The sequence below is a fragment of the Lethenteron reissneri genome, unplaced genomic scaffold, assembly GCF_015708825.2.
Source record: "Lethenteron reissneri isolate LAM-NWPU_2019-01 unplaced genomic scaffold, ASM1570882v1 scaffold_1429, whole genome shotgun sequence".
Taxonomy (NCBI): Eukaryota; Metazoa; Chordata; class Hyperoartia; order Petromyzontiformes; family Petromyzontidae; genus Lethenteron; species Lethenteron reissneri.
Genome location: NW_026891145.1, coordinates 7,501 through 19,733, shown reverse-complemented (window position 1 = coordinate 19,733; position 12,233 = coordinate 7,501). Strand labels below are relative to the sequence as shown.

Here is a 12,233-nt window from a genome sequence, read left to right as displayed (position 1 = left end):
TTCACGACATCAGCACTTGCAGCAGGTCATTTGTAATTCAAGAAAAATCCGTCAAACATTTTTTTGCAAATGGCATACGAAGTGCAAACCTAATGGCGAAGATAAGCAGCTGCATTGTCTACTGAGAGTGATCACAATGTTCAAGTAAAAATTCCCAATTATTTCCAATGGGACATGATCCAAACTGCAATGTAAAACCTTTGGTGCCACTGCAAAACATGCCATACCACAACATTTGGGCATTTTAAGAATGAACGCTTGTCTCAAATTCTGAAGACGTTTAAAGTAACTGCATTTGAATATTTTGAAAACCCTATATTACATGCATACAGTACACACAGTAGAACACCATCAGTACAATTAAAGGTATTCAATTTGTAAAACTTAAATGGTGTAATGAAAAATGATAAAAGTTGCTCCTGTGTACAAAGAGTATTTCAGTTTTGTTGCAAAAGAAGGCTAACATAAGAATTAGCTAGCAGAGGGAGGAAATAAATCTTTGGAAAATTGTTTACAAAAAGCAAATGAACACAATGTCTAAATGAAAAAGTAGGTGTTTACGCCTCACCAACAGAGCACAGATCATCACAAACGAATAACCAAATAATGTCCAGATTTACACTTTTTAGAGCTGTCAAATGATTACAGATTTCAATTTTTCAAAAACCTCATCAGTTGCATACAAGATAAACAAAAAACATGCAACCAAATATTTAATAACGATGCAGAAAAACCTTCTACAAGTGTGTAACCGGGGCAGGAATTACACAAACTCATGCTGTATCGCAAACACCAGCACCTCTAACAGACCTTTGTATTTTGTAATAATAAAATGTAAACTTGCACAACGGCCCATTGGGGCTACTGTGGCCTAAATCATGAATACAAAGTTTCGGTTTTAGCTCCATTTAGCCAAATATCTGCCAGTGACATACGTACACGCTGTGTTACAGACACCCCCACAGTTAACAGTTTGAATTAAAAGCAAAACACAGTACTAACCACTCCGCCTCCACATTACCATAATGGCTATTCTAGTAAACTATAAGCTCCGTAAAAATATGTCTATTCTTCAGATTAAACAGTCATGCATTTCTTACAGTGGACACAGAAGATATACTGGTGCAAACAATAATAGAAACATTCCTGCATCTAGTAGAGTACTGCCAACAGGATAGTTTCCACAAAGATAAATGATGTGAAGTGCTTCAGTGAAAGCCGTGTAAATGATCAATAGCAGAAACAATTTTAAAACAAATTCTAGTTGCCATTATAATAGAAGCAAAATACACCAATTACTTGACAACCTCCAGCCAGAAGGGCAGAAATGTGGAGAAAATGAAGGAAATTGACAGGTCAAGCAAGAACTGGTAAATGGGAAGTTGACAAATCGGTCGTGATGCTCATTGTGGTGCATCTGGAAGCACGTAGAGGCTCCCCTCCCCACCCAGCCCCACCCAGCCCCACCCCCCACACAGCCCCACCCAGCCCATCCCCTCCCCACCCAGCCCATCCCCTCTCCACCCAGCCCCACCCCTCCCACCCCCCACACAGCCCCACCCTCCCCACCCAGCCCATCCCCTCTCCACCCAGCCCGACCCCTCCCAATTTTGGATGCACGACGGACGGACGGACACAATAATCCCCTGTGGGCTGGTGGAACCAGGTGGTTCCTGCCAGTAATATCAGCATTGTTTGGGGACTCCTGGAATAGCAACGAAATTTCGCAGAACAAATGCGATGCAGTACAGCAAGTCCTCAACTTGCGCCGCTCCTATAGAAGCCGTTTCACTATAACGTCCCCAAACGAACTGGGGGACGTAATTAGATTTAAAATGCATTTGATTCATAAAGTTGTTTTGAACATTTAACGTCAAGAACGCCATCGTTCGGGACAGCGCACGTGACGACACGGCTCCCCCTAGTGGCCGCTAAAGCCACAGGTGACAACATCGCCGCCCACGCGATACTGAATGCAATCGATACTGAATACTGAATGCAATTGTACAGAAATGCATGCTAATGCACGATTTTTTATGAAACATTTTCAAATGCCTTATTAAAGCAGTTGATGTTATCCTCTTGGTTCTTTCGGTAAAGTCACGTAGAAGGAAAATAATAAAAATAAAACAATAAAATAATTATTTTATAAAAAGAATTATTTTCTTCTTGGTTCTTTCGGTAAAGTCACGTAGAAGGTAAATAATAAAATAATAAAAATACAACATTTAATAATTCTCACGACGTTGCGTTGTGGCCGAAACGTCGTGAGAATTATTTTATGTTTTATTTTTATTATTTTATTATTTTCCTTCTACGTGATGACTTTACCGAAAGAACCAAGAAGATGAATCCCTGCAGTCACAAAAGCTTTAAATCAGTTGACGTTACACAACATGGAAATACATTATTTTGAACTCAAAAGCACGTAATAGAAAGAAAAACACCTCAACAATTCCTTGCTGTGGGTAAACCGTGTTGCTGGTTGCGTACACACACACACACAAGCACACAGTTCCATCTTAGTAACAACAATACAAATATGCTGATAAATACTCTGTTTCTTTCGCTAAAGCCACATAGGTATAAAAAAAATTAACCCGTAAAAACAAAGTTTTTCACTATAAATCCTTATATGCGTGGCATCGGTTTTATTTTATTATTCATTTCTGTTTTTCTTGAGTAAGAGTTTCATTTTTATCACATTGGTATTTTAAATTAAATATGAAAAAAAAATTCCTAAAAAGTTGAAAATTTTGGAAAAAAAATTCACGAAAATAAATTGTCACGCACAACGAGTCTGTGTGCAAAATGTCAGCTCGATTGGATCACGGGAAGTGGGTTAAAAAAACGACCGAAAGATTTGCACGGTCGTAAGCGCGCAAGCAAGCAAGCAAGTGAACTTAATAAAAAGGATTTAATAAACAAAACTAAATCACGACGTTTCGATTGCAACACAATCATCATCATCATCAGGTGGGAAAACCACAGCGAGAACATTGTTTTGCTACCTACGTGACTTTACCAAAAGAACCAAAGAGTACGGATCGCTGCAGTGACGTCAACGTCAACTCCAGATCGCTGACAACCAAATCGTCCGTCGTGCCAGGCCGCCATGTTGGCCGAGGTGGGTGGGCAGCACGCGCCACGGGCGGACAGAGCCCTGATTGGCTGAGAGCCGCGCGTGCGTCACGCCTCCCTCCCATTGGCTGCTGCTGCTGCTGGTCAACTCACCCGCCCACGTGGTCAGCACGTGACCTCAGAAACAGCTGCGACGTTCGTTTCAACGCCCCAGGCCTCTCCTCTCTCTCACCTCTCTCTCGTTTGCCTCCCTTACGACGCTTTGCTCGACATTGTTTGTGTTGCTCTACACCAACTGCTGCTGCTGCAGGTTCGACGGCGGCTGGTGAATCCCGTAGCGGGTACGTGGCTACTCAGGGCTCACGCTCTTGACAGACAACTTGATCTCGTCCACATGTCTTAGCCACTCGGCGTTGTTGGATATGGACGTGATGAGTAATGTTACTAACTTTTTTAAAACACACGCTTTAATGAAATGTACCCTGCTGTTTGTAGATTTGAAGCTTTCGTGACTGCAAGGATTCATATTCTTAGGTTTTTTCGGTAAAGTCACGTAGAAGGGAAATAATAAAATAAAAAGTAAAACATAATAAAATAATATAATATCTTTTAATGTTTAATTTTTATTATTTTATTATTTTTATTAATAATATAACAATATTTTTTTTCATGTTTTATTTTTATTTTATTATTTTCATTAATAATATAATAGAATATATTTTTAATGTTTTATTTTTATTAGTTTATTATTTTTCTTCTACGTCACTTTACCGAAAGAAACAAGAAGATGTACCCTACTATTTCTAGATTTGAAGCTTTCGTGACTGCAATGATTCATATTCTTAGGTTTTTTCGGTAAAGTCACGTAGAAAGGAAATAATAAAATAAATAAATAAAGCAATAAAATAATATATTATTATGTTTTATTTTTATTAACAATATATATTTTTTATTATGTTTAATTTTTATTATTTTATTATTTTCCTTCTACGTCACTTTACCGAAAGAACCAAGAAGATGTACCCTACTATTTCTAGATTTGAAGCTTTCTTGACTGCAAGGATTCATATTCTTAGGTTTTTTTGCTAAAGTCACGTAGGTAAAAAAATTTAAATTAATAAAAGTAAAATTAAAATAAAATAAAAATCACGACGTTTCGGAGGCAACACAAGCTTCCGTCTTCAGGTGGAACCATCACAGCACGCTTACTGTATCAAGTAACTTATTTTACTTTTATAAATTTTAATTTTTTACCTACGTGACTTTACCGAAAAATTCTATGTACCGTACGAGTAATGGAAGAACTCCAGCAAGTGACCCCGAGGCTTGCCGTGACACTATACACTTCTACACGATACACTACACTATACACTACTATACACTACACTGTTCACTACTATACACTTACACTATACACTGCTACACGATACACTACACTATACACTACTATACACTACTATACACTACACTATACACTACTATACACTACACTATACACTACACTATACACTACTATACACTACACTATACACTACTATACACTACACGAAACACTACTATACACTACACTATTCACTACTATACACTTACACTATACACTGCTGCAAAGGTCCAGGCCAGAAAAACATGTTGTTGTTGTTGTTGACCAGTGTTATAAACACTTGATGTTTGTGTCTAGCAACGAGGCGGCTTGCACTAAAGTATGTCAAACACTTCGCCGCATTTCACCGTGGCACTCTATTCATTGATGGCCGTCGAGCGCGTCATCTCAAGCAACTTGACAAGGCCAAGATCACATCTCCATTCATATAAAAGGCAAAGTCGTGATTGTGTTTGTTCAAAATGTTTAGCGTACTTCCCGACATGCAACAAACTTGAAATTTGCCATGTGGGTACTTTCCAAACTGGACACCGTGTACAAATTATAAAAATACTCTTTTTTGGGGGTTGGAACTCAATAATGCAGTTATTTTTTGCACGGCAAGTGAGTTGTGATGTCAAATCCGCGCACGTGGAAGCGTAACGCAATGTAGTGTAGCGGGTAGCGCTACGCCGCGCTACGAAACCGGCGACCCGAGTTCGATTCCCGCTCACGGCCACCGCCGGTGACGATTATTTTAACCGCTCCTGGGCCTCCCCTAGGTCGACTCAGCCTCAAACGAGTAACTGGCGTGGTGTGTGAACATCGCCAGTGGGGGGACAAAGGCGGCCGGGCGTGGTTCATCCAAGCCCCCAGGCGAAACTGGGTAGTGAAGCTAGTCTCGCTATTGATTATGCATCGTCAATTTTTCCATTTTCCGGTCACAATTTCATTTACACAACTTAAAATATCCGAATAAAAAAATTACAACGAACAGTTCTTCCCCCCCCATCACCTGCTTCCCCACGTCGTCGTTTTCAAATCCTTGATATTAAGTTCACTTGCTTGCTTGCTTAGGACCGTGCAAATCTTTCGGTCGTTTTTTAACCCACTTCCCGTGATCCAATCGAGATGACATTTTGCACACAGACTCGTTGTGCGTGACAATTAATGTTCGTGACATTTTTTTCCCAAAATTTTGTTTTTACGGGTTATACTTGTTATCAAGCGTTGCCTTATTCCTGCTCGACCCTCTCCCCCCTTCGTCTCCCCGCAATTCCGACTCCTCGGCCGGCGCCGTCCACGCACACAGCTCGTGCCCCGGCTCGCCCCGACCCGGACAAATGGATCCTCTCGGCGCCGCCCTCGTCTGCCTGTGCTGCACCGTCACCGCCGCCGCCTCCGCCCGCCGCTCGCCGCCGGCGCCCCCGCGCTACTCGGTCCGCGAAGAGGAGCCGCCGGGCACGCTGGTGGGGAACCTGGCCCGCGACCTGGGCCTCACCGCCGAGCAATTCCGCGCTCGCCGATTCCAAGCGCTGCGGGGCACCAACGGCTCCGACTACCTCGCCGTGAGCGCCGACGTCGGCGATGTGCGGGTGAGCCGGCGCCTCGACCGCGAGGCCGCGTGCCGCCGGGCGAGCGCCGCTGGCTCGGGCTGCTCCCTGCTGCTCGGCGCCGTCCTGGAGCGGCCCGCCGAGCTGGTGCGCGTCGTCGTCGACGTGCTGGACGTCAACGACCACGCGCCGTGCTTCCCGGCCGAGAGCGCCCTCCTCGAGGTCGCCGAGAGCGCCGCGGTCGGCACGCGCTTCGCGCTGGACGGCGCCCGCGACCCCGACGCCGGCGCCAACGCGCTGCGGGGCTACGCCATGGAGCCCGACGACGGCGCCTTCGCCCTGGAGACGCGCGACGGCGGCGGCGGCGCTTTGTCGCCCGTGCTGGTGGTGCGCCGCGCCCTGGACCGCGAGCGCCGGGCCACGCACGAGTACGTGCTCACCGCGCTGGACGGGGGCCGCCCGCCGCTCAGCGGCACGGTCCTGCTCACCGTGCGCCTCCTCGACGCCAACGACAACGCGCCCGCCTTCGAGCGGCCCGTGTACCGGGCGCTGGTGCCCGAGGACGCGCCGGCGGGCACGCTGGTCGTGCGGCTCCACGCGTCGGACCCGGACGATGGCGCCAACGGGGAGGTGGAGTACGCGGCGATGCTGGGGGCGCGCGAGACGGCGCACGACCTCTTCGCGGTGGACTCGCGCTCGGGCCTAGTCACCCTCGTGGGGGCCCTGGACCACGAGGAGGCCGACTCCCACGAGATGCACGTGCGGGCGCGCGACCGGGGGCCAGACTCCGTCCCCGCTTACGCCACGGTGCTGGTGCGCGTCCTGGACGTGAACGACAACGCGCCCGTCGTGCGGCTGCTCGGCCCGACCGGCGACGCCTCGGCGGACTCCGCGGCCGCCGTCGTCGGCGTGTCCCGGGGGGCGCCAACGGGCGCGTGACCTGCACGCTCGAGGGCGCGTCGGCCGCGGGGCCCGGCGTGGCGCCGCCGTTCGCGCTCCGCGCCTGGGACGGGGGGGGCGAGGTGTACGCGCTGGCGACGGCGACGCGGCTGGACCGCGGGGCGACCGCCACCGCCGAGTACAACCTGACGGTGGTGGCGCGGGACGACGGAGCGCCGCCGCTCGTGTCGGTCAAGACGTTGACGGTGCGCGTCACGGACGCGCGCCCCGAGGGCCGGCTCCTGGACGACGGCGACAACGGGGACGACGGTGGGGACGGGGACAACGGCTTCGCGACGCCGTTCGTCGCGGTCATGGCGCTGGCCGCGGCATCGTGCGTCCTGAACGTGGCTGCGGTGGCGGTGGTGCTGCGCTGCAAGCGGGAGAACAAGGAGCTACGCACCTACCGCTGCGGCGCGGCCGCCCGGGCCAGGACGCCGGCGCGTGACGAGCCGGGGGCGGCCGCCCGCTCCGGCGGCGAGGCGGCATCCGCCACCGCGCCCAACGCCTACGAGGACAAGTCCTTCCTGCCCTCGGAGGCGGCGGGCGCGGCAACGCCGGCGCTTGGCAAGCCCCTGCGTTGCCACCCTCTCCGCCGTGTGCCTGGCCGGCACGACCTCACGCAGGTAGGCGACGCGCCGATGCGAGACGGCCCCCTTTTGAAAATGACCGCACGGGCCCGGGGAGGCCCGCCAAGCACTCCCCGCTGAACTTTCACTGCCGCGGCAATCACTTAAGAAATCTTGAGAATCAATCATCCGTCACGGTTCATCATCCGCCCTCCTCCACCAAGTGTGTGTTACGCACGTTGCGGCGTGCGCGGGGAGGGGGGAATGACGTGTTTTTTTCCACGCATATCTCCGTAGACTGTCCGCGAAATTAAATTGCAATCAAGTATAAAATATAGGCGCATTGTGTACGATTGAGTTTGCCGAAATTTCATCTGCATGCATTTTACTCCGGTTATCACTTATAATGTAAAGCAACTGATTTAAAGCTTTCGTGACTGCAGGGATTCATCTTCTTGGTTCTTTCGCTAAAGTCACGTAGAAGGGAAGTAATAAAATAATATTCTTTTATTTTTATTATTTTATTACTTCCCTTCTACGTGACTTTACCGAAAGAACCAAGAAGATAAAGCTAATGAATCGGAGAGGTTCATGGTTCGACCTCTACGCAAACCAGCGTCCCTCAATCAGCAGCACGAAGGGGGGGTGGGTGGGTTCCCACGCGTACCTGGGATCTGCTGGTGGCAGATGCTTAAGAGACTCAGAGAAGCGGATACAATGAGGAGGCACATTCGAAGGTACGAATCGTGGTGCCACGCGTATTAAACGCTCGCTGAGATCCGAGCACTCCTTTTGGCGAGCTTAATATACGTGTAATAATGGTCATTGAGGCGACTCCTGGAATCTGGTCTTTATTTCACTTTTTATAAACAGCTTTCCTTCACGCTGTTGACAGGCAGCGTGAGAGGGACAGATAGAGAGAGAGAGAGACGCACTGCCACGTGGCAACCCGGAGCCCCGCTCCCGCGTGGCCCCCTTCCTCCGTTCGTTCCCGTTCTGACCACGTGTCGTTAGTCTGCACCCCTATTTAATACCCGGGTCACGTGGTACGTTTCCACCAAACCTGGTTAGCCTCCGTGGAATCTTCCAGACTCCATCGTAGGCTCCCGGGACCACGCCCCTGACTCGTCTCCCCATTGGCTGTGGCTAAAGCCAGCAGGGCCAATCATCTCCTTACAGCTGTCACCTTTCCATGACGTCAGGGCCACGCCCCCAGGCTTCCCCCCATTGGCTGTGGACCAGGACCGGCAGAGCCAATCATCGTGACGAGTTGTGACACGTCAGTGATCCGGATATATCCTCACATTACATACGTTTAAAGAACAGGAAACACGTGGTACCAGCGAAGACCCTTCTTCAAACGTGCGAGCGTGCGTGCGTGCGAGCGTGCGTGCGTGCGAGCGTACGTGCGTGCGAGCGTGCGTGCGAGCGTGCGTGCGTGCGAGCGTGCGAGCGTGCGTGCGTGCGTGCGAGCGTGCGCTCTCTGCACAAGGGGTTCAGAGTCTGCGTGCCCATTCGTGGACAGACGTCGGGCGCTGACGTCGGCACAATGACCCTGCTGCGTACGGATTGCTCCTGTTACTAAACAAAACGGTGAATGTTGCAATCTTCCGTGGTGAGAATGGAAGTGAAGAAAATGTCACGCGCTGGCGATATACAAAACTAACAGATTTAACGTGCACATACGCGGCGCTTGCCCGCACGCGATCGTGAGTTCGAAGTGCGTGAGTTCGAAGTGCGTGAATGACGGTGGCGTGCCCCCGTTGATCTTTTGCAGGGCAACGACAATTTCAATCGACAGCAGCAGCAGCAGTCGTCTAGAAGGTGAGCGTTTACCACGTCACACACACGAACCCTTCATTTGTTCAGCATCCGGCCTCGAAATCAAACTCTTAGGTTTTTTTTTTTCCCCGGTAAAGTCACGTGGGTAAAAAATTAAATTAAAAGTTAATAAAAGTAATAATGGAAATAAAATAAAATAATAAATCACGACGTTTCGGAGGCAACACAAGTCTCCGTCATCAGGTGGGACCGTCACAGCTAAAAATTACTGCATCAAAATCAAGTTCCGTTTTGCGCCGGTAATTTGCAGGCTGAGCGGATGTCGTGACTTTGCGGTGCATTTAGACAACAACAACAACATTTAGACAACAACAACAACAACATCTAGACAACAACATCTAGACAACAACATTTAGACAACAACAACAACAACACCCCATGGGAGAGGAGCAGTGGGAAGGCGGTGTTGTGCGTTGGCAGAATCCCGTGCTCTGAGGCAGAGGTCACAACCGCGTACCCGATACCCGTACCCTACCCGATACCCGTACCCTACCCGATACCCGGCTACCCGTGACCGGCCGGGTATGGGTAGAACGTGAGTCACTGGTGAGTCACCGCTTGTCACTCATTTCCCAACGTCTTGTCTCTTCTCACAATTCAAGTTCCTAGAATCAACCCACCCGCGCCTACAACATGGCTTCATCCCAGAGGTCGCAATCAGGTACCCGATACCCGTACCCAGCCAGGTACGGGTAGGGTACAGGTACGGCCGGGTACGGGTACCCGTTTGCGACCCTGGTGCGGCCGGGTACGGGTAAGGAATCAAAACCCGTTTGCGACCTCTGCTCTGAGGTGGCCATATTTCCTGGCAAATGCTAAAACAGTTGGGATGCGGCGAGTGTTCAATTAAATGCCGGTTGTGGGAAATCCAAAATGTAAAAAAGAATTCCAATGCTGACCAGTCTGTATAATTAACGCTCGGTCACTATCGCCTTCAGTGAGAAACTTTGAAAGCTCAGCATGTCGGCCTTGGCTAAATGTCATCCGGAGCCATGTTGGCACAATGTGTGTGTCTATTCACATCAGAAGAATGTACGGCGTTTATTTTTCAGAGAATAAAATAAAACTCGGCAGGCACACGCACAGCCCGTAGCGTCTCAAAATATCCTTTAGCTGATAAACAACTCGCTCCTAATACGGCACGCGACGGCGTTTTGAAAGGATTTGGGGGAGTCTCGCTCCAGAAATCTCTGCACGCGCTTGGGCACTCAAGCTCTTTGTAAGCTTGCAGCGGCACCCGTCAGAGCCAGTCCACAATCCCCCTTGTGCAGAGAGCTGGCGCTCTTTCACACTCTTTGGTTACGTAGTTAAAAAATTAAATAAAAATTCCGCCCCCCCCCCCCCCGTTTTAACTCACTGGCCATCTTCTGCATCATAAGAAATGATGTTACCAGCTTGTCCCCCCCCCCACCCACCCTGGCTCCTCCCCCCCACCAGCTTGTCCCCCCCCCCACCCACGACCCACCCTGGCCCCTCCCCCCCACCAGCTTGTCCCCCCCACCCACGGCCCCCCCTGGCCCCCCTCAGGCTGTATATAATCTCGTGTCTCTTAGAGTTGTCTTCACTTGATGCAGTAATTCTGCTGTGACGATTCCACCTGAAGACGGAAGCTCGTGTTGCCTCCGAAACGATTCAATTTAGTTGTTTTTAAATCCTTTATATTAAGTTGACTTGCTTGCTTGCGCGCTTACGACCGTGCAAATCTTTCGGTCGTTTTTTAACCCACTTCCCGTGATCCAGTCGAGCTGACATTTTGCACACAGACTCGTTGTGCGTGACGCTTGATTTTCGTGAAAAAATTTTTTCCAAAATTTTATACTTTATAGGAAAAAAAAAATTCATATTTAATTTAAAATAGCAATGTGATAAAAATGAAACTCTTACTCAAGAAAAACAGAAATGAATAATAAAATATAACCGATGCCACGCATATAAAGGATTTATAGTGAAAAACTTTGTTTTTACGGGTAAATTTTTTTTCCCATTTATTTTATTCTTTAACTACGTGACTTTACCGAAAAAACCAAAGTGTATGATTAACTAACACATTTAACGGGCACTTACGCAGCGCCTTGCCCGTCCGCACGCGATCGTGAATGCGCAGTGCGTGAATGGCGGTGGCGTGCAATCTTAATTATGGAGCTTTCGTGACTGCAGGAATTATTCTTTTGTTCTTTCGGTTAAGTCACGTCTAAAGATAAAATAATAAATTAAAATAAAAGCATATTACGACGTTTCGATTGCAACACAAGCAATTATCATCAGGCAAAAAAGAAAAAGCAACAAAAATCTAACTATCTGATCTTTTGCAGAGGCCTTGCTGTTTCTTGGAGCCCAACAATCGACTGCAGCAGCAGTCCAGAAGGTGAGCAGCGTTTAGCGCGCCGCACACACGAACCCTTCACTTCTTCAGCGTCCGGCCTCGAAATCAAGTTCCGTTTTGCGCTGGTAATTTGCAGACGGACAATAACAACACCATGGGAGAGGAGCGGTGGGAAGGCGCTATTGTGAGTTGGCAGAATCCCGTGCTACGAGGTGGCCACATTTCCTGGCAAAAGCGTTCAATTAAATGCCGGTTGTGGGAAATCCAACATTAAAAAGAATTCGAATTCATATTCTTAGGTTTTTTCGGTAAAGTCACGTAGGTAAAAAAAATTAAATTTAATAAAAGTAAAATAAAATAAAAATCACGACGTTTCGGAGGCAACACAAGCTTCCGTCTTCAGGTGGAACCGTCACAGCCACGACAGCTGTATCAATTTTATTTTTACCTACGTGACTTTACCGAAAAAACCTAAGAATATGAATCCTTGCAGTCACGAAAGCTTCACATCTAGAAATTCCAAAGCCTACCCATCTGATAAATGAACGTTCGTTGACCATCGCCTT

The 12,233-nt window shown here is 48.6% G+C and overlaps 1 protein-coding gene across 1 annotated transcript; it reads left to right on the top strand.

The window, feature by feature from the left end:
• Positions 1-3,304: 3,304 nt before the first annotated feature.
• LOC133362298 (protocadherin-19-like) lies at positions 3,305-11,792 on the top strand (the record flags this gene model as incomplete). Its single annotated transcript, XM_061581223.1, is given in 5 exon segments — positions 3,305-3,422; positions 5,754-6,907; positions 6,910-7,559; positions 9,280-9,326; positions 11,657-11,792. Coding segments are annotated over 4 exon segments (1,956 nt in total), but the record flags the coding sequence as incomplete, so codon positions are not given.
• Positions 11,793-12,233: the final 441 nt, after the last annotated feature.